The 22,557-nt window shown below is 42.0% G+C and overlaps 1 protein-coding gene across 1 annotated transcript in view; it reads right to left on the reverse strand.

Moving 5' to 3' along the window:
• The window catches only part of LMBR1 (limb development membrane protein 1), a 93,662-nt gene that overhangs the window by 44,432 nt on the left and 26,673 nt on the right, over positions 1 to 22,557 (reverse strand). The window contains exon 5 of the mRNA XM_069958891.1: positions 20,836 to 20,939. Within this exon, the coding sequence (XP_069814992.1) occupies positions 20,836 to 20,939 (104 nt within the window). The remainder of the gene's footprint in view (positions 1 to 20,835; positions 20,940 to 22,557) is intronic.

A 22,557-nucleotide genomic window follows, 5' to 3' on the forward strand; every position in this document is an offset into this window, starting at 1 on the left:
GCAATGATGGAGACCATATGCAGAGGGGGTTAGAAAAAGCACCATGTCAAGCAAAAACTCTTGTCACAAATGCAATGTTTTATCCATGCACCTCAGCCTTTATTAAAGCGTAACTGTCATTTCAGGGTAATTTTTCTGAAAACAATAAATATCTATAGTACAAGCGATTTTAAGAAACTCTGTAATAAGGTTTTATTTACCAAAAGAGTTCCCTTCTGTACTGAAAAAGCAGTTTTCCTAGGCCCCCCTCACTTCAGAAGAAGCAGGATTTCTGTATCCATTATGCTCTATGGAGAGGGGAGGGGCTGAGAGGAGTGAGTGAGCTCGGAGCAGTCCTGCACAGCACAACACCCTGCAATCTGCTCTCAGCAAATTCCTGGATAAGCACTGACCTTTCTGACCCCTGAATGCAGTGTTTTAGGTTCCCAGACAGTCTACAAAAAGCTGACTTTCATGTCTCCTCTTCCTGCTCACTCATCTCCCTCGGCCCCTCGCCCCTCTATAGGATATAATGGACACAACAGAACCAGTCTTCACTAGCTTCTCTGTAATGAAGACGGGTTTGCCCGATAATGCACAGATAAGAAGTGAGGGGGGGGGGGAGGCTTGGAAATTGCTTTTTGAGTACAGAAAGAGGCTTTTTTTTGCCTAATATAGAGTTTCTTAAAATTGCTTATACTACTGATTGATGCAAAAAAAAAAAAAAAAAAAATAATAATAATTATATATATATATCAGTTACGCTTTAAGCTTTCTCTCTGCATATGATCTCCTCTGTGTTCGCCCGCTGAATAAGACAGTCATGGCACATTATCGCTTTAGCAATGTACATAGAGAACGGAAGGGATTTAACACCATGAAATAACAATTCTGGAGCATCTCAGAAATTTTTGTAGTTCTGTGCCTCTGTTATTTCTGTTGGAAATTTAGAAGAACACTGAAAAGATGAGTGCAACTCCAGTATGCTTGAGTCCAATTGTTTGCCATTCGGTAACCGGTGGCTGAAGGAGTTGAATACAGTCCTAGGGAGTCCTGGAAAACATGGATACAGCCATAGACCATAATTCATCAGCTACCAGTTATCAAATGCCGAACGATCGGACTCAAGCAGTTGCGTTCATCCCTAGTCATTATGTATATACTAGCAGATCCCAACCCCCGACTCAAAACCAATGTGACTAGTGATCTTCCATTGTGTGCATAGGAATCCTGACTACTAACCATAAGCACTGACAACTACCATTACTGCAGACATATCCTAACCAGACAACCGCCAGTTTACTTAACATATTACCAATGTCACATATAAGATTAAAATATGAATGTTTGCTAATTCACGATTTCTTCTCCCACATGTAATATGTATCCCCTCCAGTTGATGTGGCTCCAGACCATCAAATTTTTTTATGGCTTGGGACGATATAGAGAGCTTCTAATATGATGTCATTATAGGACATAAAAAACACCCATTATAACTCTGGCATTAGCTAGGATTCCGTGGACTAGTGACTCCACTACATTTAACAGATCGCATGCGCCCTCTAGTGGCTAATATATTAACATGCTGTAAAGTGATTATTTAGAACAGGAAAGTCCACCGATATTTGATTATATTTCCATGCATATACAGCACTCTCCACCGCACCCCCATTACATTTCAAGATCACAGACATTATTAATATTTTTCTGTGCGGTCTCTATGAGTTTTATAAAATAATATCTACATTAAAAAAAAAATTTAAATTAAAAAAAAAATGGTGCCCACTGGGCAGCTGCCTCCTAGTCTCCCTCACTATTGGTATTCCAACACTGGCTTGCTGACATGGAATACAGGAAGTGACATCATCGCTCTGCTTAGCGTGAGCAGATGTCATCCGCTTGCAATGAAGATGTTCATAAACACCTGTACAGATTTACTAAAACTGTCTAATACTAAGACCAAGTAAGCGTCAATAATCTTCAAAAGCAACATATTTGTCACAAGGTACCAGGCTGTGATACATGTAGAGTATCTCTAGACTGTCTATCCAGTCTAACTAGTTGGCTTAATTCGAAACCAGACCCGCGTGCCAAAATTTGGCCACATTAATAACATGCCGCTTAAACAGAAACCACTCCCCTTTTACTGAAGCTACGTCAGTAAAAGCGTACATAAAGTGAATGGAACTCATAGTAAATGAAGAAGTGATGTATTTCTTCCCGTCTGACATGGTGCTCTCTGCTGCCACCTCTGTCTGTGTCAGGAACTGTCCAGAGCAGAACAGGTATCCTATGGGGATTTGTTATTACTCTGGACAGTTCCTGACACAGACAGAGGTGGCAGAGGAAAGAATATACCACTTCCTGTAGGTCATACAGCAGATGATAAGTACTGGAAAACTGGAGATTTTTTTTTTTTTTAAATAGAAGTAAATTACAAATCTCTGGCACTTTCGGACACCAGTTAATTTGAAAGACCAGTGGAGTACCCCTTTAGTTTGGCATCACCATAATTGTGCCGACCCACCAATAAATAAATAAATAAATTTTATATATATATAATTTATATTCATTCATTCTTGTCCTCTTTACTACACATTGCTGTCCCCACAAAATTGTGACATGGTTTTAGACTTGAAAGAATAAACCACTTCCTGTGGGACATACAACAGCTGATAAGTACTGGAAGACTTCAAATTTTTAGACTGAATTAATTTACAAATCTGTACAACTTTTCCAACACCAGTAGAATAAATGAAATAAATAAATCAGTGTACCCCTTCTAGCTATGTTCTTGCAGTACTGATCCAATACAATTTGCCAATGTGATGCAACAAGCTTTAGGACCTGAAGACCACCGCTGCCTGGAAAGTCTAGAGAAATGAAATGTTCATTACCAGCAGAGTTAAAAGTATTGTCTGAAATTGCCCTCATGTTAAAAATTGCAATAAACATTGTCTCTAATACCTGCTGTCTGTGATGGTTTCAAACTATTAAAGTGACCTGACTCACTGTAGAAAGGGCCCCTGGATTCTCAGAAGCTCAATGTGAAAACTAATAAATGTTCAAGTGAGGGTGATTGTTTAATGATCGCAGTTCTGCGGGAGAAAAATGACCTTATTCCCTACTCGCGAAATGTTGGTTCATGTCAGAAATACGAAAGAACGAACTATTGCCTTTGATGTCACTGATTAAACAACTTTTGTCTCTAGAAGAAGAAAAAAGAAAGAGGACGTGGGCTGTAATATAATGTATAAGTCACCTGAAAACTGGTAAACATTTCTCGAAAATCCAAGTTCATAAAGAATGAATGACTTCCGAGAGAAAGACATAGACAAACAATTTTTTTAATCTTTGCAAGTAACTTAGTAGTGACTGTGCTTGTGTGGGTGTGAAACACTGACCAAAGATCATCGGAAGAAGGTTAACCAGTTCAGTCTCCAAATGGTAATATCAGTAAGGCCAATGGGCAGCGAGCATGGCGCAGCGATCTTCCGCAAGATCAGGCGTGAGTGTTTCTATATGCCATGTGCTCTGCCTTACTATAAACAACATGTGCCTCATAGGTGGGTGTATATGGACGGATAAGTGTTTTATAACGCTTATTTTATAGGTTCTCCCAAAACAAATATGTATTCTGCAGAAAAAATAAATTTTGGGAAATGAGTTTGGGAAAGTTTTTGCTTCTGCTGGAGTCACGGTCCCTCATTTGTGACCCCTTTGCAAGACCAGTTTTTTAGATCAAAATTTCCTAGCTATGTTTATCCCTTGAGAGATGAAGAATTAAAAAAAAAAAAAAAAAAAAGTCAGGCAAAAATTTTTATTAAAGTATTGTATTGCCCCCCAAAAGTTATACAAATCAGCAATATAGACTTATTACGGGAAATGCTTATAAAGTGCTTTTTCCCTGCACTTACTACTGCATCAAGGCTTCACTTCCTGGATAACATGGTGATGTCACTTCCTGGATAACATGGTGATGTCACTTCCTGGATAACATGGTGATGTCACTTCCTGGATAACATGGTGATGTCACGACCCGACTCCCAGAACTGAGTGGCTGTGGCTGCTGGAGAGGATGATGGCAGAGGGATGCTCAGTGTCCCTCCAGTGCCCTGTGTCCCTCAGTGTCCCCCTGCCATCATCCTCTCCAGCAGCCACAGCCTGCACAGCTCTGGGAGTCGGGTCGTGACATCACCATTTTATCCAGAAAGTTACATCATCATGTTTTGTTTTGTTTTTAACGATATTTTATTAGTGGCTTATGTAATATTTGAACATACATATTGAAAATTCATTACATATTCAAAAAGAAAGTCGCTCACAGGCAACAAAGGATTGTATGTTTACAATATCATACAGATACAATGAGCCTTTGTAATAACCTTAAAAGACATATCATATACAATACAACGTAGTCTTACCAAAAACGTAGGTAGAAAAACAGTAACCTATAATATCACCTTAAAACATGGTATAGATGTCAGATATTCAAATATGCTACCAATAGAATGGAGAGAATTGTCTTTAACAGAGAAAGGGAAAAGCTTAAGATATTTGGAGTGCTCCCAGAGTTCCCTTTTGGGCGGCCATGCAATACCAATCAGTGTCCTTAAATTGATTAATGACAGAGTCTCTCTCTTCTATAGTAAAATCATGAATTAGAAATTGTGTCCATTTGGACATAAATGTTTTTGTTGATTTTTCTTTGGTGCGCAATACATTCAAAAGTTCCCAATGAAAGATCTCCTTCAGAGCGGAGATTACCTCAGAAATGTCTGGTAGAGTATCCAGTGTCTTAATAAACATTTCAGGGAAACTAATAGAGTTATATGAATTCCTTTAGAAGTAAGTAAATTAGGAGAGGGAGTAGTAGAGTCTATATCAATAAAATGAAAAAGATAACTAAGAGGGAGAAGTGGTATGGCATGGCCCCAAGTGGACAAAAGATAGAGCCGCACAGAGTCCCAAAATTCCTGCACTCGCGAGCAGGCCCAGGCACAATGAAACAAGTCTGCTTTAGGAAGTGAACATTTCGGGCAACTGTTTATGTGAGAAGTGTGGGAGTTGGAAAAATGAATATTAAAGGCATATATAGCCTTGTGTATAAAGCGGAAATGTATTTCACGTAGAACCACATTAGGAGTGGCAGAATGCACTAGTTGAGATCCTCTCAATATTTGTTGGGTCAGATCCTCTGAAGGACCATTTTTTGAAAAAAATTTGTCTAGATAAATTCTTTTGAGAGCGTGATCTAAGTTCTCCATATGTATGTGATAAAGAATTATGTACCGGTGGTGTTAAGAATAGATTATCAAATTCTATATCACTTTCTGATTCTGCTATGTTCCGTACTCTGGAAGTAAGAAATTCAATTATAGAATCGTATTGAGGTAAATTAAATGAAGACAATTTAAATCGTGTTCTGACGATATCCCATGATAAGAAAGTGCTGGAATTAGTATCCAGCATGTAGTATTTATGTAGTATTTTAATATATGCAGTATCTCCCGAGGGGAGCATGTGCTGGTCAGTCAGAATAGTTTGGAGCTTTGTTATTTTTAAGTGTAGAGATAGTGGCAGTAATTTCCTCCAATGTGACTGCGGCATTGAGAGAATCAAGAGAAGGGGTATCAAGAGAAGGTAGAGTTAATGACTCTAGAAAGTTCTTACCAGCAGCTAGATCAAGCCTATCTTTGGAATATAGTGAGCGGTAAAATTGTTGTAAAAGTTGTGATATGACTTTAGGATCTTTTTGTATATTACCCGCTGTATCTTTGAGAGCAGGGATATGTGTAGTAGGTCTACGTCCTTTAGCAAGGTTAGCTAACATTTTCCCTGATTTATTACCATAGCGGAATAAACGGGATACGTATTGATCTCTATATATAGCATTGAGTTTTTCCTGTGCAATTTCGAAAGCTTGTCTAGCTGCTGTCCATTTACATTTATTGTCATCTGTAGGGGAAGACAGGAAAAGAGTGTATGTAGAGCGCAGATCTTGGGAAAGTTGAAGATAGTTTTTACGTGCTTCACGTTTCTGGGCAGCCACATAAGAAATTAGTTGGCCCCTTAGAACTGCTTTTGCAGTCTCCCAGAAAAGTATTGGGGATTGTGTATGTTCAGCATTGTTAGAATAAAAGTCTGACCACCATTTTTTTAATAGTTTGATAAATGATTCATCATTAGCTAAATGAGAAGGAAATCTCCAAATAATATCGGATCCCTTCTGAAAAATATCTCTTAATTGTAAACTAACAGGGGAGTGATCCGAAATTACTATATCATGAATTTCAGAGTCTTCTACTCTGCCAAGAGAGTCCGGTGACACTAAACAGTAGTCTATTCTTGACCAGGCAGTTTGGGAGTGAGAGTAAAAAGAGTATTCTCTACCATCTGGGTGTAGATGGCGCCAAGAATCAGATAGGGAGGTAGAATTAAGGAAGTTGGATAAAATATTATCTCATGAAGTATATACAGTAGGGGTCTTAGTTCTTTTTCTATCTTCAGTTGTATTAAGAACAGTATTTAGGTCTCCACCAACTATTTTAAGATTATTGTCATCTTGCAGAATGAGGTTTTCCAATTTAAAAAAAAAAATCAGGTCTCTGAGTGTTGGGACCATAAACGTTATATATGCTATATTTGCCCGCTGGAGTGTCAATAAGAAGATGACATATCCTGCCTTCGTCATCTTGATATTGAGATAATACCGTACAGGTTAAATTTTTATGTGTAAGAATAACTACCCCGCCTTTACGGTTAATAGCTGGTGAACCATAAACAGCACCCACCCAAAAACGTTTGAGTCTAAAATAATCCGATTCAGTTAAATGTGTTTCTTGCAATAATACTATATCGGCCCTAAGTTTCTTAAGATGTTTAAGTATAGAAGTCCTCTTAGATAGGGAACGTAGTCCCTTAACATTCCAAGTGATTAATTTCATAAAATATTAATAGAAGAGGAGGTGTTAAGAAGAGACCCTGGAAGCACAATAACATAGTGGGTAACCCTTTCAGGCAGAAAAAGAGGATAGCATGTAACATTTTCAGACAAACTAAAGGTGATATACCTAAGAATAAAACAGTTAACAATATAAACTAAGCGAATAAAGTGAGATGTGGACTTCACTTTTTTCGTATTGTCCAATGTTCGGAGCATTCGCAAACTCCGCATTATGGAGAAGAAATAAAGAGAAAGAAATAACTGGTGGAGAGGTCACATCAACCTCCGCTCCACTAAATGAGTATATATTAAAATTAAAGACATACACATCCCTACCCTCCTGAGAAATGCGTGAGTTGTCACAGGGAAGCAAATAAATAAAATAAAATAAATTGAGAGCCAGTATATAATGAGTAGTACTTAAAGAAGTTGTACTTAAACCTAAAACCATACAAGGTGGAATTATACATATACATACATATACATGCACACACACACATATACATATATACATACATAAATACATACTTACACACAGACACACACACACCACCAAATGCATTACTACCTAGACTAAAGAAAATAATAATGGAGTAACAAGGTGTCCCTAATATAGTATTTAGTCAACATATATAGGGCTAAATAGAGAAAATGAGCAGCATAGCGTCCAACAGAATAGAGACGGAGTTCATAATCATTCCATTTTTTCTACCGTGTCAGTAGGACCATCCAAACGTCGTCTCTTGTGCTTGTCTTGAATAGGTGTCATCTTTAGGCTGGGTTCACACTATGTATATTTGAGGCTGTATTTGGTCCTCATGTCATGTCCTCATAGCAACCAAAACCAGGAGTGGATTGAATACACAGAAAGGCTCTGTTCACACAATGGTGAAATTGAGTGGATGGCCGCCATATAACGGTAAATAACTTCCATTATTTCAATACAACAGACGTTGCTTTAAGACAGGGGTGGGGAACCTCCGGCCCGCGGGCCGCATCCGGCCCCTGAGACCTCCCGATGCGGCCCGCGGCCCGCAGCTCCCCTGTGATGCGCGCCGCTCTGCTGGGGAAGAAGCCGGCATACACCGCATCCTCCGGTGTCTGTGACAGCTGGCGGACACCGGAGGATGCTGTCTGTGCCGGCTCCTTCCCCAGCAGAGCGGCGCGTGTCTTTACTCTCTTGCGGGCCGCGCGCGATGACGTCATTTCATCGCGCGCCGCCTGCAGGAGAAGACCGGCACAGAGGACCTGGACAGAAGAGGACCTGGCTGCGTGGGAACGGAGGTAAGGTGAGTGGGATGTTTATTTTTTTATTTGGGGGTTAACTAGGATCCCAGGGACATGACTGATGGGGGGGGGACAACTAGGCTACCAGGGACATGACTGATGGGGGGACAACTAGGCTACCAGGGACATGACTGATGGGGGGACAACTAGGCTACCAGGGACATGACTGATGGGGGGGGGACAACTAGGCTACCAGGGACATGACTGATGGGGGGGGGACAACTAGGCTACCAGGGACATGACTGATGGGGGGGGACAACTAGGCTACCAGGGACATGACTGATGGGGGGGGGGGGGACAACTAGGCTACCAGGGACATGACTGATGGGGGGGGGAATAACTAGGCTACCAGAGACATGACTGATGGGGGGGGGAATAACTAGGCTACCAGAGACATGACTGATGGGGGGGGGGGGCAGCTAGGCTACCAGGGACATGACTGATGGGGGGGACAACTAGGCTACCAGGGACATGACTGATGGGGGGATAACTAGGCCACCAGGGACATGACTGATGGGGGAGACAACTAGGCTACCAGAGACATGACTGATGGGGGGGGAATAACTAGGCTACCAGGGACATGACTGATGGGGGGGGAATAACTAGGCTACCAGGGACATGACTGATGGGGGGGGGACAACTAGGCTACCAGGGACATGACTGATGGGGGGGACAACTAGGCTACCAGGGACATGACTGATGGGGGGGGAATAACTAGGCTACCAGGGACATGACTGATGGGGGGGAATAACTAGGCTACCAGGGACATGACTGATGGGGGGGGGACAACTAGGCTACCAGGGACATGACTGATGGGGGGGGGGGGGACAACTAGGCTACCAGGGACATGACTGATGGGGGGGACAACTAGGCTACCAGAGACATGACTGATGGGGGGGGAATAACTAGGCTACCAGGGACATGCCTGATGGGGGTTAACTAGGCTACCAGGGACATGACTTGGGGGTTAACTAGACTACAAGGGGCATCACTGGGGGTTAACTACAATAGCAGGGGCACTAGGGGAACAATACTATGCCTTGTCCTGGGTGCTGCAAACCCCCGCTACTAACTGCCGCGCACGGTATGCGGCCCTCGAATGATTTTATTAATGCCCGACCGGCCCTCGACATGGAAAAGGTTCCCCACCCCTGCTTTAAGATAACAGCACATATTTGCCATTAAATGACGGCCATCCACTCAATTACAACATTATGTGAACAGAGCCTTTCTGTGTTTTCAATCCACTCCTGGTTTTGGTTGCTATACAGCCTCAAACATACAGCCTCAAATATACGTAGTGTGAACATAGCCTATAGGGAAGAATTAAGTGCCTCCCTGCCACCTCTGAGCTGCTTGCAAAGCAGGGTGTCTTAAAGGAAGCCGATCATCGCGTTCATACTGACAGCTTCTCCCTACCTCACCATCCTTGATTAATAGATCAAACCCTATACCCAAACAGTGAGAGATCTATTACTCAAGGCTGATAGGGTGGGGAAAAGCCACCATGATGACTCGTAGTTCAGACAGCAAAGTGATGACAGGTTCCTTTTAATGGGGCACTCTGGAGAAAAAAAATGCTTTTAAACCAACTGGTGTCTGAAAGTTATACAGATTTGTCAATTACTTTTACTGAAAGAAAAAAACATCCCAGTACTTATCAGCTGCTGTACGTCCTGCAAGAAGTGGTGTATTATTTCCAGTCTGAAACAGTGCTCTCTGCTACCACCTCTGTGTGTGTCAAAAACTGTACAGAGCAGAAGCAAATCCCCATAGAAAACCTGTCCTGCTCTGGACAGTTCCTGTCATTGACAGAGGTGGCAGCAGAGAGCTCTGTGTCAGGGTGCGTTCACACCTACAGAATCTGCAGCAGATCTGCAGCAGATTTGATGCTGTGTTCAGTTATTTAAATGAAATCTGCTGCAGAAAATCAGCTGCAGATCCTGTAGGTGTGAACGCACCATTAGGCTATGTTCACACTACGTATATTTGAGGCTGTATGTTTGAGGCTGTATAGCAACCAAAACCAGGAGTGGATTGAAAACACAGAAAGGATCTGTTCACATAATGTTGTAATTGAGTGGATGGCCGTCATTTAATGGCAAATATGTGCTGTTATCTTAAAACAATGGCTGTTGTTTTGAAATAATGGCAGTTATTTATTGTTATATGGCGGCCATCCACTCAATTTCACCATTGTGTGAACAGAGCCTTTCTGTGTTTTCAATCCACTCCTGGTTTTGGTTGCTATAAGGACCTGACATGAGGACCAAATACAGCCTCAACTATACATAGTGTGAACCCAGCCTCAGACTGGAAAGAATACACCACTTCCTGAAGGACATTTCCCTGGTGTTTCCCTATTTAGGTCCCAAAGCTCGCAACAGAGTGAGGACCTGAGGGACTACGTATCAGGGTGGTTTGGTGCTCTCCCCGCTAGGAGGCACCCCTTGGCAATGGGCTTCCTTCTCTGGAGAGAGGGATATCTGGCTATTCCGTGTTTTGAGACTCGTAACTGAGGCTCCACGGACCCCTTTTTTGCATATTCAAATTTTGTATGGGACAATCAATGGAGACTCGTAAATGAGTACGCCATTGGAATTTTTCACTGTTCTCCCTGAGTTCAGTGATTGTTGTGTTTTGTTGGTCTATTTATCATTGCCCCAGTAGCCAGAATCCTGCTCCACACTGACGAGGGGCAAATACCCCGAAACGCCTAGCCTTGGTAACCCTTGTCTTATGTCGTTATACTCGCCACAGAGTTAGACTTTGACTCACAGGGGCCACCCTGGTGTTTCCCTATTTAGGTCCCAATGCTCGCAACAGAGTGAGGACCTGAGGGACTACGTATCAGGGTGGTTTGGTGCTCTCCCCACTAGGAGGCACCCTTGGCAATGGGCTTCCTTCTCTGGAGAGAGGGATATCTGGCTATTCCTGTGTTTTGAGACTTGTAACTGAGGCTCAACGGACCCCTTTTTTCCTGAAGGACATACAGCAACTGATAAGTACTGGAAGAGTTGATATTTTTAAATAGAATTTACAAATCTGTACAACTGATACCAAAAAAAACAACAATAATAAAATTAAAAGCAATACTTAAATTACTGGGCCAAAATCTCTGCTGCAACTACTATGCAAGGCGGCGGCCGCTGATGCAGTAAGTGCAATCCTCCCAGGACGGTTTGACAACAATGTGTAATGTTAATGATCAGTGCAATAGAAAAGGAAAAAAAATAAATCCTCAAGGTCTTTGTAATTCCTCATAGTTATACCTCGCTCAGTGGCTTTAGCTGTTGAAAAAAAATATATCATTCTATATATTAAGAAAACAAATTGATCAAACCAGTATGCAAGACAAATTTTCCTGAAAGGTCCCCAGCGGGGGTCTTCCTTATTGTTAGGGCAGTACACGATTTCCTCTCACCCACAAAAAGTCATAGAGAGAGAACCTGCATGGTGTTGGTAACATTAAGCAGCACTTCCTTAATCACTAATTTCCAACAATTTATGGATGATCAGTGGCAAAAAAAAAAAAAAGAAAATAATGAAAGAATTCAGTGCAAGTCAAACAGGCTTTAGCTTCGAAACCCAATGCTGCGACTCTTTAAAGCGGAGGCCTGACACGAATTAAAGCGCTGGAAAATAAAGGCTCGTCTGGCCATAAAATACAGTACTGGGTCACTTTTATGTAACTTTGCCAAAAGGGACAAAAACCAGGACAATTTCAAACTGTGACACAGGATAGAAGCATATTAAAAAAAATCTTGCTTCCTTCTCCATTGCGCTGTCATGTTACTTAGCTTTATAGACCTTGCAAACTGGAGACCCGACCTCTTCGATTTCCACCTGGCCCACCCAATTAATTAAGCGAGGAAGTTACCTTACATTTTTTGATCCTATTTGCTTTTATTATCAGTCCGCTTGTTTGATGTTTTAGAAGTTAACCTCTTAATCCCGCTGAACATTTTGGGAATGTCTGGATAATTTAGGTAATTGGTCAGGATGTTTCTGTCGCTCATGTTCAATTTTATATCACAGGTTGTGGTATGATGTGCGGTATTAAAGGAAGAAGAAAAAAAAAATGTCGGAGGCACCTTACCGGAGCGGTGGGGGGATAGAGGATGTGCTGTAGTGTATAAATCAAACAAAGGAGGTAGGGGGGTTTCTTTATTGGAAGCACATGAACGAGTATGGCTGAGGAGGTAGTCCTTATATTCATAATCATAAAAGAAAAAATATTCCTAATAAAATCATATCTCCACATCTTTGATACTCTTCTCAATGGGGAACTTTCATCCCTCCAGCTGTTGCAAAACAACAATTCTCATCATGCCTGGACAGCATAAGCTTCGCTTTGGCTGTCCAAGCATGTTGGTAATTGTAGTTTTGCAACAGCTGGAAGGCTGAAGGTTCCCCATCCCTGCCTTAAAGGGGTAGTGCGGCGGTAAAGAATTATTGACAGAATAACACACATTACAAAGTTATACAACTTTGTAATGTATGTTATGTCTGTGAATGGCCCCCTTCCCTGTGTCCCACCACCCCCACCCGTGTACCCGGAAGTGTGGTGCGCTATACATACCTGTTACGTGCCGACTCGTCTCCGATCTTCAGTCTGCGATGCAGTCTTCGGACGGCCGGGCCGAATCCCTCCGAGCGTCCTGAGTGCCGGCCGCCCTCTTCAGCGTCATCAGATGCTCAATTGGCTGAGCACAGTTATGTATGTTATGTTATAACTTTGTAATGTGTGTTATTCTGTCAATAATTCTTTACCGCCGCACTACCCCTTTAAAGGAAACCTATCATCTAATACTAAGTGCCCCTATTGCAGTCTAATACTGTATCCTGTATCCCGCGGCAGTACCATTGTGTGGCACTATATTAGTGACAGCACTGGTACACAGTGACGTCAACAAGATGGCGGCGCCTGATGGTACTGCAGCAGGACACAGGATTAGGCAAAGTATTAAACACAGACTGCAAACTCTGCTTACTCCCCTACCAAAGCTCCTTCTCTACCAATAACACCACACAGCACGCTGTATTCTCTACCTGTAACACCACACAGCACGCTGTATTCTCTACCAATAACACCACACAGCACACTGTATTCTCTACCTGTAACACCACACAGCACGCTGTATTCTCTACCTGTAACACCACACAGCACGCTGTATTCTCTACCTGTAACACCACACAGCACACTGTATTCTCTACCTGTAACACCACACAGCACTGTATTCTCTACCTGTAACACCACACAGCACGCTGTATTCTCTACCTGTAACACCACACAGCACTGTATTCTCTACCTGTAACACCACACAGCACGCTGTATTCTCTACCTGTAACACCATACAGCACACTGTATACTCTACCTGTAACACCACACAGCACGCTGTATTCTCTACCTGTAACACCACACAGCACACTGTATACTCTACCTGTAACACCACACAGCACACTGTATTCTCTACCTGTAACACCACACAGCACGCTGTATTCTCTACCTGTAACACCACACAGCACACTGTATACTCTACCTGTAACACCACACAGCACGCTGTATTCTCTACCTGTAACACCACACAGCACGCTGTATTCTCTACCTGTAACACCACACAGCACACTGTATTCTCTACCTGTAACACCACACAGCACGCTGTATTCTCTACCTGTAACACCACACAGCACCCTGTATTCTCTACCTGTAACACCACACAGCACTGTATTCTCTACCTGTAACACCACACAGCACTGTATTCTCTACCTGTAACACCACACAGCACGCTGTATTCTCTACCTGTAACACCACACAGCACACTGTATTCTCTACCAATAACACCACACAGCACGCTGTATTCTCTACCTGTAACACCACACAGCGCACTGTATTCTCTACCTGTAACACCACACAGCACGCTGTATTCTCTACCTGTAACACCACACAGCACGCTGTATTCTCTACCTGTAACACCACACAGCACACTGTATTCTCTACCTGTAACACCACACTGTATTCTCTACCTGTAACACCACACAGCACTCTGTATTCTCTACCTGTAACACCACACAGCGCTGTATTCTCTACCTGTAACACCACACAGCACACTGTATTCTCTACCTGTAACACCACACAGCACCCTGTATTCTCTACCTGTAACACCACACAGCACCCTGTATTCTCTACCTGTAACACCACACAGCATGCTGTATTCTCTACCTGTAACACCACACAGCACGCTGTATTCTCTACCTGTAACACCACACAGCATACTGTATTCTCTACCTGTAACCCCACACAGCACGCTGTATTCTCTACCTGTAACACCACACAGCACCCTGTATTCTCTACCTGTAACACCACACAGCACGCTGTATTCTCTACCTGTAACACCACACAGCACACTGTATTCTCTACCAATAACACCACACTGTATTCTCTACCTGTAACACCACACAGCGCTGTATTCTCTACCTGTAACACCACACAGCACACTGTATTCTCTACCTGTAACACCACACAGCACACTGTATTCTCTACCTGTAACACCACACAGCGCTGTATTCTCTACCTGTAACACCACACAGTACACTGTATTATCTACCTGTAACACCACAAAGCACGCTGTATTCCTTACCTGTAACACCACACAGCACACTGTATTCTCTACCTGTAACACCACACAGCACTGTATTCTCTACCTGTACCCCTTAAAATCACCATGTTAACCCACTATTAACAAATCTTGTGCAGTACAGAAGGGAGCTCAACACAATGAGAGCTGATCCAAACACAGACACAATCTGGCATTGCGTTACTAGTCACTAAATATTAAAATAGTGATCATTCTGTGTAAATCTGAGCTCAGGTGTCCAGTGGGTGGTCCAAATAAGTTATTGAAAGCTATCTGTCTATGCATGCTCATACATGTTTTCCAGACTGACTTAGGGCTGCATCCAACTTCTTCAGCCGCCGGTAATTAAATGCAGAATGCTCGGGATCGCAAAGACTGGAGCATTTTCAAGTTGCGTTCATCTTTAGCTGTCAATCATATATATATTATTTATATATATATATATATATATATATATATATATATATATATATATATATATATATGGGGAGCGTGCACACACTGCTAAACCACAGGTAGTATGATCAACATGTGAAAATTCTTTTCTCCTTGTGTTTACAATACTGGGCCACTGGGTTTTGTGTAATACTTTTCAGCAAGGGGATTGTGCAATAAATCATTACTTATAGATTGCTGTGTATCTGATTCTTGTGCAATACTGTTCTTAAATTTCCTGTGGTCTATTTGTCTTATGTGCATGGCTATGTGGCTTCTTTTTACAAAATGTTAAATCAAGTTTTTATAGAACTTGATAATAAAGTTTACTTATATTGATTATGACAGCGTCCTTTTTGTAGGAGATAACAATCATTTATTTAGTAAGACCAACCACTAGATTCCTAAGCCCAGAATAAGAAGAGATAGGCTATATTCACATGGCATAAGAGACCAGCCGTTCTGTGACCCGTCTGGGTCACGGAGCGGCCGGTCTCTGAAAAGATCCTGACCGGTACTGCAGTACTGGTCGGATGATCTTTCACGCCGCAGGTTCTGATGAGGGCGTATCAGCGCGGGCCCGCATCAGAACTCACCACAGCTCGTTATGAAGCTTGCAGACCCAGCTGCTCGCTCCATAGTGTGAACTGACATCTTTTTTACCGTTGTCTGCGGCGCAGCTAGGGGTTCTGGCCGGAGTATATACTATGTGTATACGCTCCGGCCGGGACCCCATAGACAGCAAGCCAAGGTATTTTTTCATATTAACTACGGCTGTTGTTGCAATCGGCAACAACGGCCATAGAGATACGAAAAATACATTGTGTGAACATAGCCAAATACTGTAAATCATACAAAAAAAATACAAGTTATACTGAATCTTCTTATACAGCATCCTACTCAGCTCCTCCTGCTTTGACATGATTCGGGTAGATTGAACAGCATTTCTATGGTGAGAGGGTTCCTTTTCACCTATCTATCGGACATTACGGTTGTTCATGAAGAGTCTGATGAACACCACTATAAGGACTCCAGGTTCTGGTGTCTAAGATCAATTAGCATGGGCCCCTACACTACTCCGGAATACAAAACACTATAAGGCTCAATCTTTAGCCTATCTCTCTCTCTAATATTATATATATATATTATATATACATACACACACACACACACACACACACACAACCATTCAAAAGTCACACTTCACCACCATACGTTGTGAAATGAATAGAAAATAGAGTCAAGACATTGACAAGGTTAGAAATAATGATTTGTATTTGAAATAACATTGTTTTTACATCACACTTTGCTTTCTTCAAAGAATCCACCTTTTGCAGCAATTCCAGCATTGCACACCTTTGGCATTCTAGCTATTAATCTGTTGAGGTAAGCTGGAGAAATTGCACCCCACGCTTCTAGAAGCAGCTCCCACAAGTTGGATTGGTTGGATGGGCACTTCTGGCGTACCATACGGTCAAGCTGCTCCCACAACAGCTCAATGGGGTTCAGATCTGGTGACTGCGCTGGCCACTCCATTACCGATAGAATACCAGCTGCTGCTTCTGCTGTAAATAGTTCTTGCACAATTTGAACGTGTGTTTAGAGTCATTGTCCTGTTGTAGGATGAAATTGGCTCCAATCAAGCGCTGTCCACTGGGTATGGCATGGCGTTGCAAAATTGAGTGATAGCCTTCCTTATTCAGAATCCCTTTTACCTTGTACAAATCTCCCACCTTAAGAGCACCAAAGCAACCCCAGACCATCACATTACCTCCACCATGCTTAACAGATGGCGTCAGGCATTCTTCCAGCATCTTTTCATTTGTTCTGCATCTCACAAACGTTCTTCTTTGTGATCCAAACACCTCAAACTTGGATTCATCCGTCCACAACACTTTTTTCCAGTCTCCCTCTGTACAATGTCTGTGTTCTTTTGCCCATCCTTTTCTTTTATTGGCCAGTCTCAGATATGGCTTTTTCTTTGCCACTTTGCCCTGAAGCCCAAAATCCCGAAGCCGCCTCTTCACTGTAGAAGTTGACACTGGTGTTTTGTGGGTACTATTGAATGAAGATGCCAGTTGGGGACCTGTGAGGCATCTGTTTCTCAAACTAGAGACTCTAAATGTGCTTATCTTCTTGCTTAGTTGTGCAACGCGGCCTCCCACTTCTTTTTCTACTCTGGTTAGAGCCTGTTTATGCTGTCCTCTGAAGGGAGTAGTACACACCGTTGTAGGAAATCTTCAATTTCTTAGCAATTTCTCGCATGGAATAGCCTTCATTTCTAAGAACAAGAATAGACTGTCGAGTTTCAGATGAAAGTTCTCTTTTTCTGGCCATTTTGAGCGTTTAATTGACCCCACAAATGTGATGCTCCAGAAACACAATCTGCTCAAAGGAAGGTCAGTTTTGTAGCTTCTGTAACGAGCTAGACTTTTTTCAGATGTGTGAACATGATTGCACAAGGGTTTTCTAATCATCAATTAGCCTTCTGAGCCAATGAGCAAACACATTGTACCATTAGAACACTGGAGTGATAGTTCCTGGAAATGGGCCTCTATACACCTATGTAGATATTGCACCAAAAAACAGACATTTGCAGCTAAAATAGTCATTCACCACATTAGCAATGTATAGAGTGTATTTGTTTAAAGTTAGGACTAGTTTAAAGTTATCTTCATTGAAAAGTACAGTGCTTTTCCTTCAAAAATAAGGACATTTCAATGTGACCCCAAACTTTTGAACGGTAGTGTGTGTGTGTGTATATATATATATATATATATATATATATATATATATATATATATATATATAAACACAATGAAGATTTACCAAAGCGGACTTAAAAGGACTTACAAAATGTACACAGCCAGACAGCCCTACGTCTGAAAAGCCTGATATTCACCACATCATCTAATATAATTCCTCGATTTTACAGCCACTTCCTAGGGTTCATAGTTACTGTAAAGGCAAAGGGGATAAAAAGGTGGTAGAGGCTATAAAAGGCAGCCACTGCGAGCTTAAAAAAATCCACTTCAGAAAAATAAAGCCCGCAGACAAGCCCTTAAGGCCTAAACGTCCATTTACATTAATACCCAAGTTTAATTAGAAACTAAGCAGAGAATCCTGCCCGGTCTGTTCTGCTGCATACAGTCGTATGGCACAAATCCAACCCTCATAATCAAGGCCATTAGTCAGGAGGTTATTAGAAGCGAACGCTAGTTAGAAATTAAATGCTCACAGCGCAGGTCAGGGAAGGATGACTCCACCAAGGACTGCAGAGAAAACCACTAATTTACTGGTTTAATATACTGGGAGCACAATAAAGTCGGGGATTTTTAGTAGAGACTGTACCGCTGATCCGAGTGTCTAAGAAAGTCAGCAAAACAAACGTGCCCTAAACAAGTAAAGAAATATCACCAATGAAAGACTCCTCTAAGAATTAAAGACTTTAACAATGTGTACAAATACGAGGACATTTATAGTAAAAAACACTCAAAGTGACGTCTTCTGAAGATCTGTATAATCGATTCCTGTCATTATAAAAAAATAAAATAAACTTTTGACATGTTGCAGAGACACATCAAAAGTTTTGATCCCCAATACATATAGTGAAGCTTGAGCTTCCGAACTCTCTGCATTTGATTATCGATGGCTGAAGAAGTTTAAGGCAGCCCTAAGGGTACTATTACACAAAGCGATTTTTCGACGATTAACGATCTCAAACGACATGAAATAGTTTACCCAATTACACGGAAAGATGATCGTTACTTATGATAATTCTTGCGGTCGTCTTGTCGTTGCTATTGTGTTCGTCGCTACTGCGAAAGACTGAATGACGATCAACGATAAAAATAGGTCCAAACTCTATCAAACGACTAACGATTTCTCGTTGGTCGTTTAATCACTGTCTGCTATTACAATAAATGATTATCGTTCAAATCCAAACGATCTAACGATTTTTCGAACGATAATCGCCCTGTGTAATAAAGCCCTTAGGCTACAGCCTTTGGCTATATCCATGGTTTCCAGGCAGCCTCAGGGATGCATCAAACTTCTTCAGTCCCTGGTAATCAAATCCTGAGCGTTTACGTTCTGCCTCTGCCCTCTTCCTAGCTACTCATATTTGATTGGCAGCTTCAGGCTGCCAATCAAGGGTGACTGGCTGGGAAGAGGGCGCAGGCAGCATAACTACATGCCGCTGCAGTCCCACCCCAATGCCTAGTTTTATCCGTGCACCCCCCCACAATCACAGACAGTGTGTTATAGGGGCACATGGACGCACACCTAATATCTCCAATTTCAACCTAAAAAGGAGGTAGTATGAAAAGCAGAGATGTGCTGGGTGCTCCAGAGAGGAAAATTCACTGAAGCCCTTCTCCATTGGCTTAAACAGGTTTTCTATACTAGTCAGTACAGAATAGAATGATAGTAGCGGCACTCACCAGTACGTGAAGAAAAGAGAAAAGAGGCAGCTTGGATTATCCGTACCGGAGCGATGAATGCTTTCGGATGCAATGATAGGAACGAGATGAGTGTGTTTTTGTAAAATTGTACTTTGCATACTTTCTATTCATCATGTGTATTGTTTTTATGGTGATAGTACTGATGTTTTTGTAACAATATGTTCATTGTTTTTAATGGGATAATTAACATATTCATAAGCACTGCTGATGTATTTAAGCAGCGCCATGATGACGTGTTATTTGTGAGCCAGAGTATGCAAAACAATTGTAGCTCCTGAAATAAAAGCAACCTTTTTCACGTACTGGTAAGTTCCGCTACTAACATTCTATTCTGTACTGACTGGATACAATACTAAAGGCTGAGCACCACTCGTGAGCCATGAACACCTGGAGGTCCCGCGCTGGCACTGTGGACACCAACGTTGGGGTGATGAGTGCCCACTTTGTGACTTTGTTTTGATTTCATATCGGTTTTCTATACAAGACAACTCCTTTTTTGTTTCCTAAAAATGAAGCTTAAAGTGACACTGTCACCCCCTTTGTGCATTTTGACTTCTCTACACAGGTGTAAAGGGTAAATTTAGCACTTTTCATACCTTATTTTATATCATATGTCATGGTGCTTGTTCAAGTAAAAAGTGATCTTTTATCAACTGCAGATTGTGTTAAGTGGGTGGGGCCTCGTGGCATTAGCGCAACTTAGCCCCGCCCACAACACCACCGTTGGCCCCACCCCCTCATCGGCCATTGGAACAGGCTGGCCTAAAGGTCTATGCCCCACCCCCTCTAGGTCAACGGTGGCGTTGTAGGTGGGGCTAAGTGGCGCTAATGACGCGAGACTTAAACAAGCACCATGACGTATGATATAAAATAAGGTAAATTTACCCTTTACACCTGTGTCAGAATGCACAAAGGGGGTGACAGTGTCACTTTAATGTGATCGCAAGAAATGTCAGATACCTTACAGCTATTACAAAGTACAACACAGTAATACACAATAATAACAACAACAACAACAATACAAAGCAATTTCAAAATGTAACAATTTCAAACAGCAATAAAAAAAAATTTAATTGCAACAAGTTACCTTTTTAAGCCCTGCGAAGCCTTCAGATTCAAGAAAGAAGAATGCAAATGGCATCAACACAAAGAGACACAGATTGGAGAAAAGGGAAACAAGATTCCACAGACCTGAAACGTCAAAATAAAAGCATTAATTTCCACTTAATTTAAGAGGGAAATCTTAAGGAATGTGGAAAGAAAGTAAAGTAAAGAAAACTAATATTTAAAAGCCACAAATATGATAATATGTCCTATCTAGAGCCAATAGACCGATTACCAAACAGCAAAATAACTAGACACTCACCATCAAGTTCTCTCTATTATACTGCAGTGCTCATACAGTGAAAGAACATGCGATAGAGGTGAAAATACCTTCATCTAAGAGAGAGAAAACTTCTTCCTGACTCTAAATCTTGAAGTCAGAATAAATCCCTGGATTTAGGGCCCTTCTCCAGTGCCTATAACCTGTAATATTATTACTCTCCAGAAATGTATCCAGGCCACAGTCAGGGCATTGACTTCTTTAGGGAGTTAACCATGACCCTGCTGCTCTTACAGTAAAGAATCCCTTTCTGTGTTAATGAAGAAACCTTGGCGTAGAGCAGGGATGGGGAACCTTCGGCCCTCCAGCTGTTGCAAAACTACAATTCCCATCATGCCTGGACAGCCGAAGCTAAACCTTGGCGTAGAGCAGGGATGGGGAACCTTCGGCCCTCCAGCTGTTGCAAAACTACAATTTCCATCATGCCTGGACAGCCGAAGCTTTAGCTTCGGCTGTCCAGGCATGATGGGAATTGTAGTTTTGCAACAGCTGAAGGGCCGAAGGTTCCCCATCCCTGGCGTAGAGGATGTCCCCTTGTTAGACACAGTCCTGGGTATAACAGCATGGGAGAGATCTTTGTAATAACCCTCTCACTGGTGGAGTCCCCCTATTCTAATTATTGCTTTAGTTGCTTGCTTTATGTCCCAAAATCTTACACAATATTCCCTGTGTGGTCTGACCAGTGATTTGCACAGTGGTAGATCTATCTTCTAATCACCTTATCTGACACTGATTGCTATAGTTTACTGTCAACCAAGCTTCCCAAATCTTTTCCCATGCCAGTGATACCCAGTGTTATCTGATATAGTAAGTAATCTTAGAATGGATTTTCCTTACCTATGGGCATATTCACCAGCTTACCTATGCAAAATAGCAGGGGCTGCAAAACCCTTTTTACAACACAACAGTAGAGGTCTGACCGCCTACATCTGGAGCGATCAAAATGTTTTTGTTTTTTTACATCTCAAAAGCTTTCTCACTTCAATGGAGTGTGTTAGGCAGTGTCAGTTTCTGGCGTGCAGTGGATCCAGCGGTGACTTTTTCTTGCCACTGTTCCATTACTATGACTGTGTACTAACATGGTGACAAGCACCTGGACATAAAGGCATAGCATGCAGAGCTATTCTGCTTGGCATTTTTGACAAAATCTACAATTAAGGCTACACACTGTGTTAAGGACCTACAACATGGGGTGCTTATTAGAACAAGAGTATATGACCCTTGGGCTAAAGATCAGCCAATCAACCTGCTGAAAATTATAAATCACTGTCGCCCACGTACTTGTCTAATAGGTAATATACAGCCAATGGCTGATAGCAAAATAGGGATGTAAAAATGATCCAGAGTAACGGCCTTATAAAGGCTCTGTAAAACTTACGCACTCGGGTCGTCTCATACAGCATCTCTATGGCTCTATGGCCTATG

Source organism: Dendropsophus ebraccatus, chromosome 2 (genome assembly GCF_027789765.1).
Source record: "Dendropsophus ebraccatus isolate aDenEbr1 chromosome 2, aDenEbr1.pat, whole genome shotgun sequence".
Taxonomy (NCBI): domain Eukaryota; kingdom Metazoa; phylum Chordata; class Amphibia; order Anura; family Hylidae; genus Dendropsophus; species Dendropsophus ebraccatus.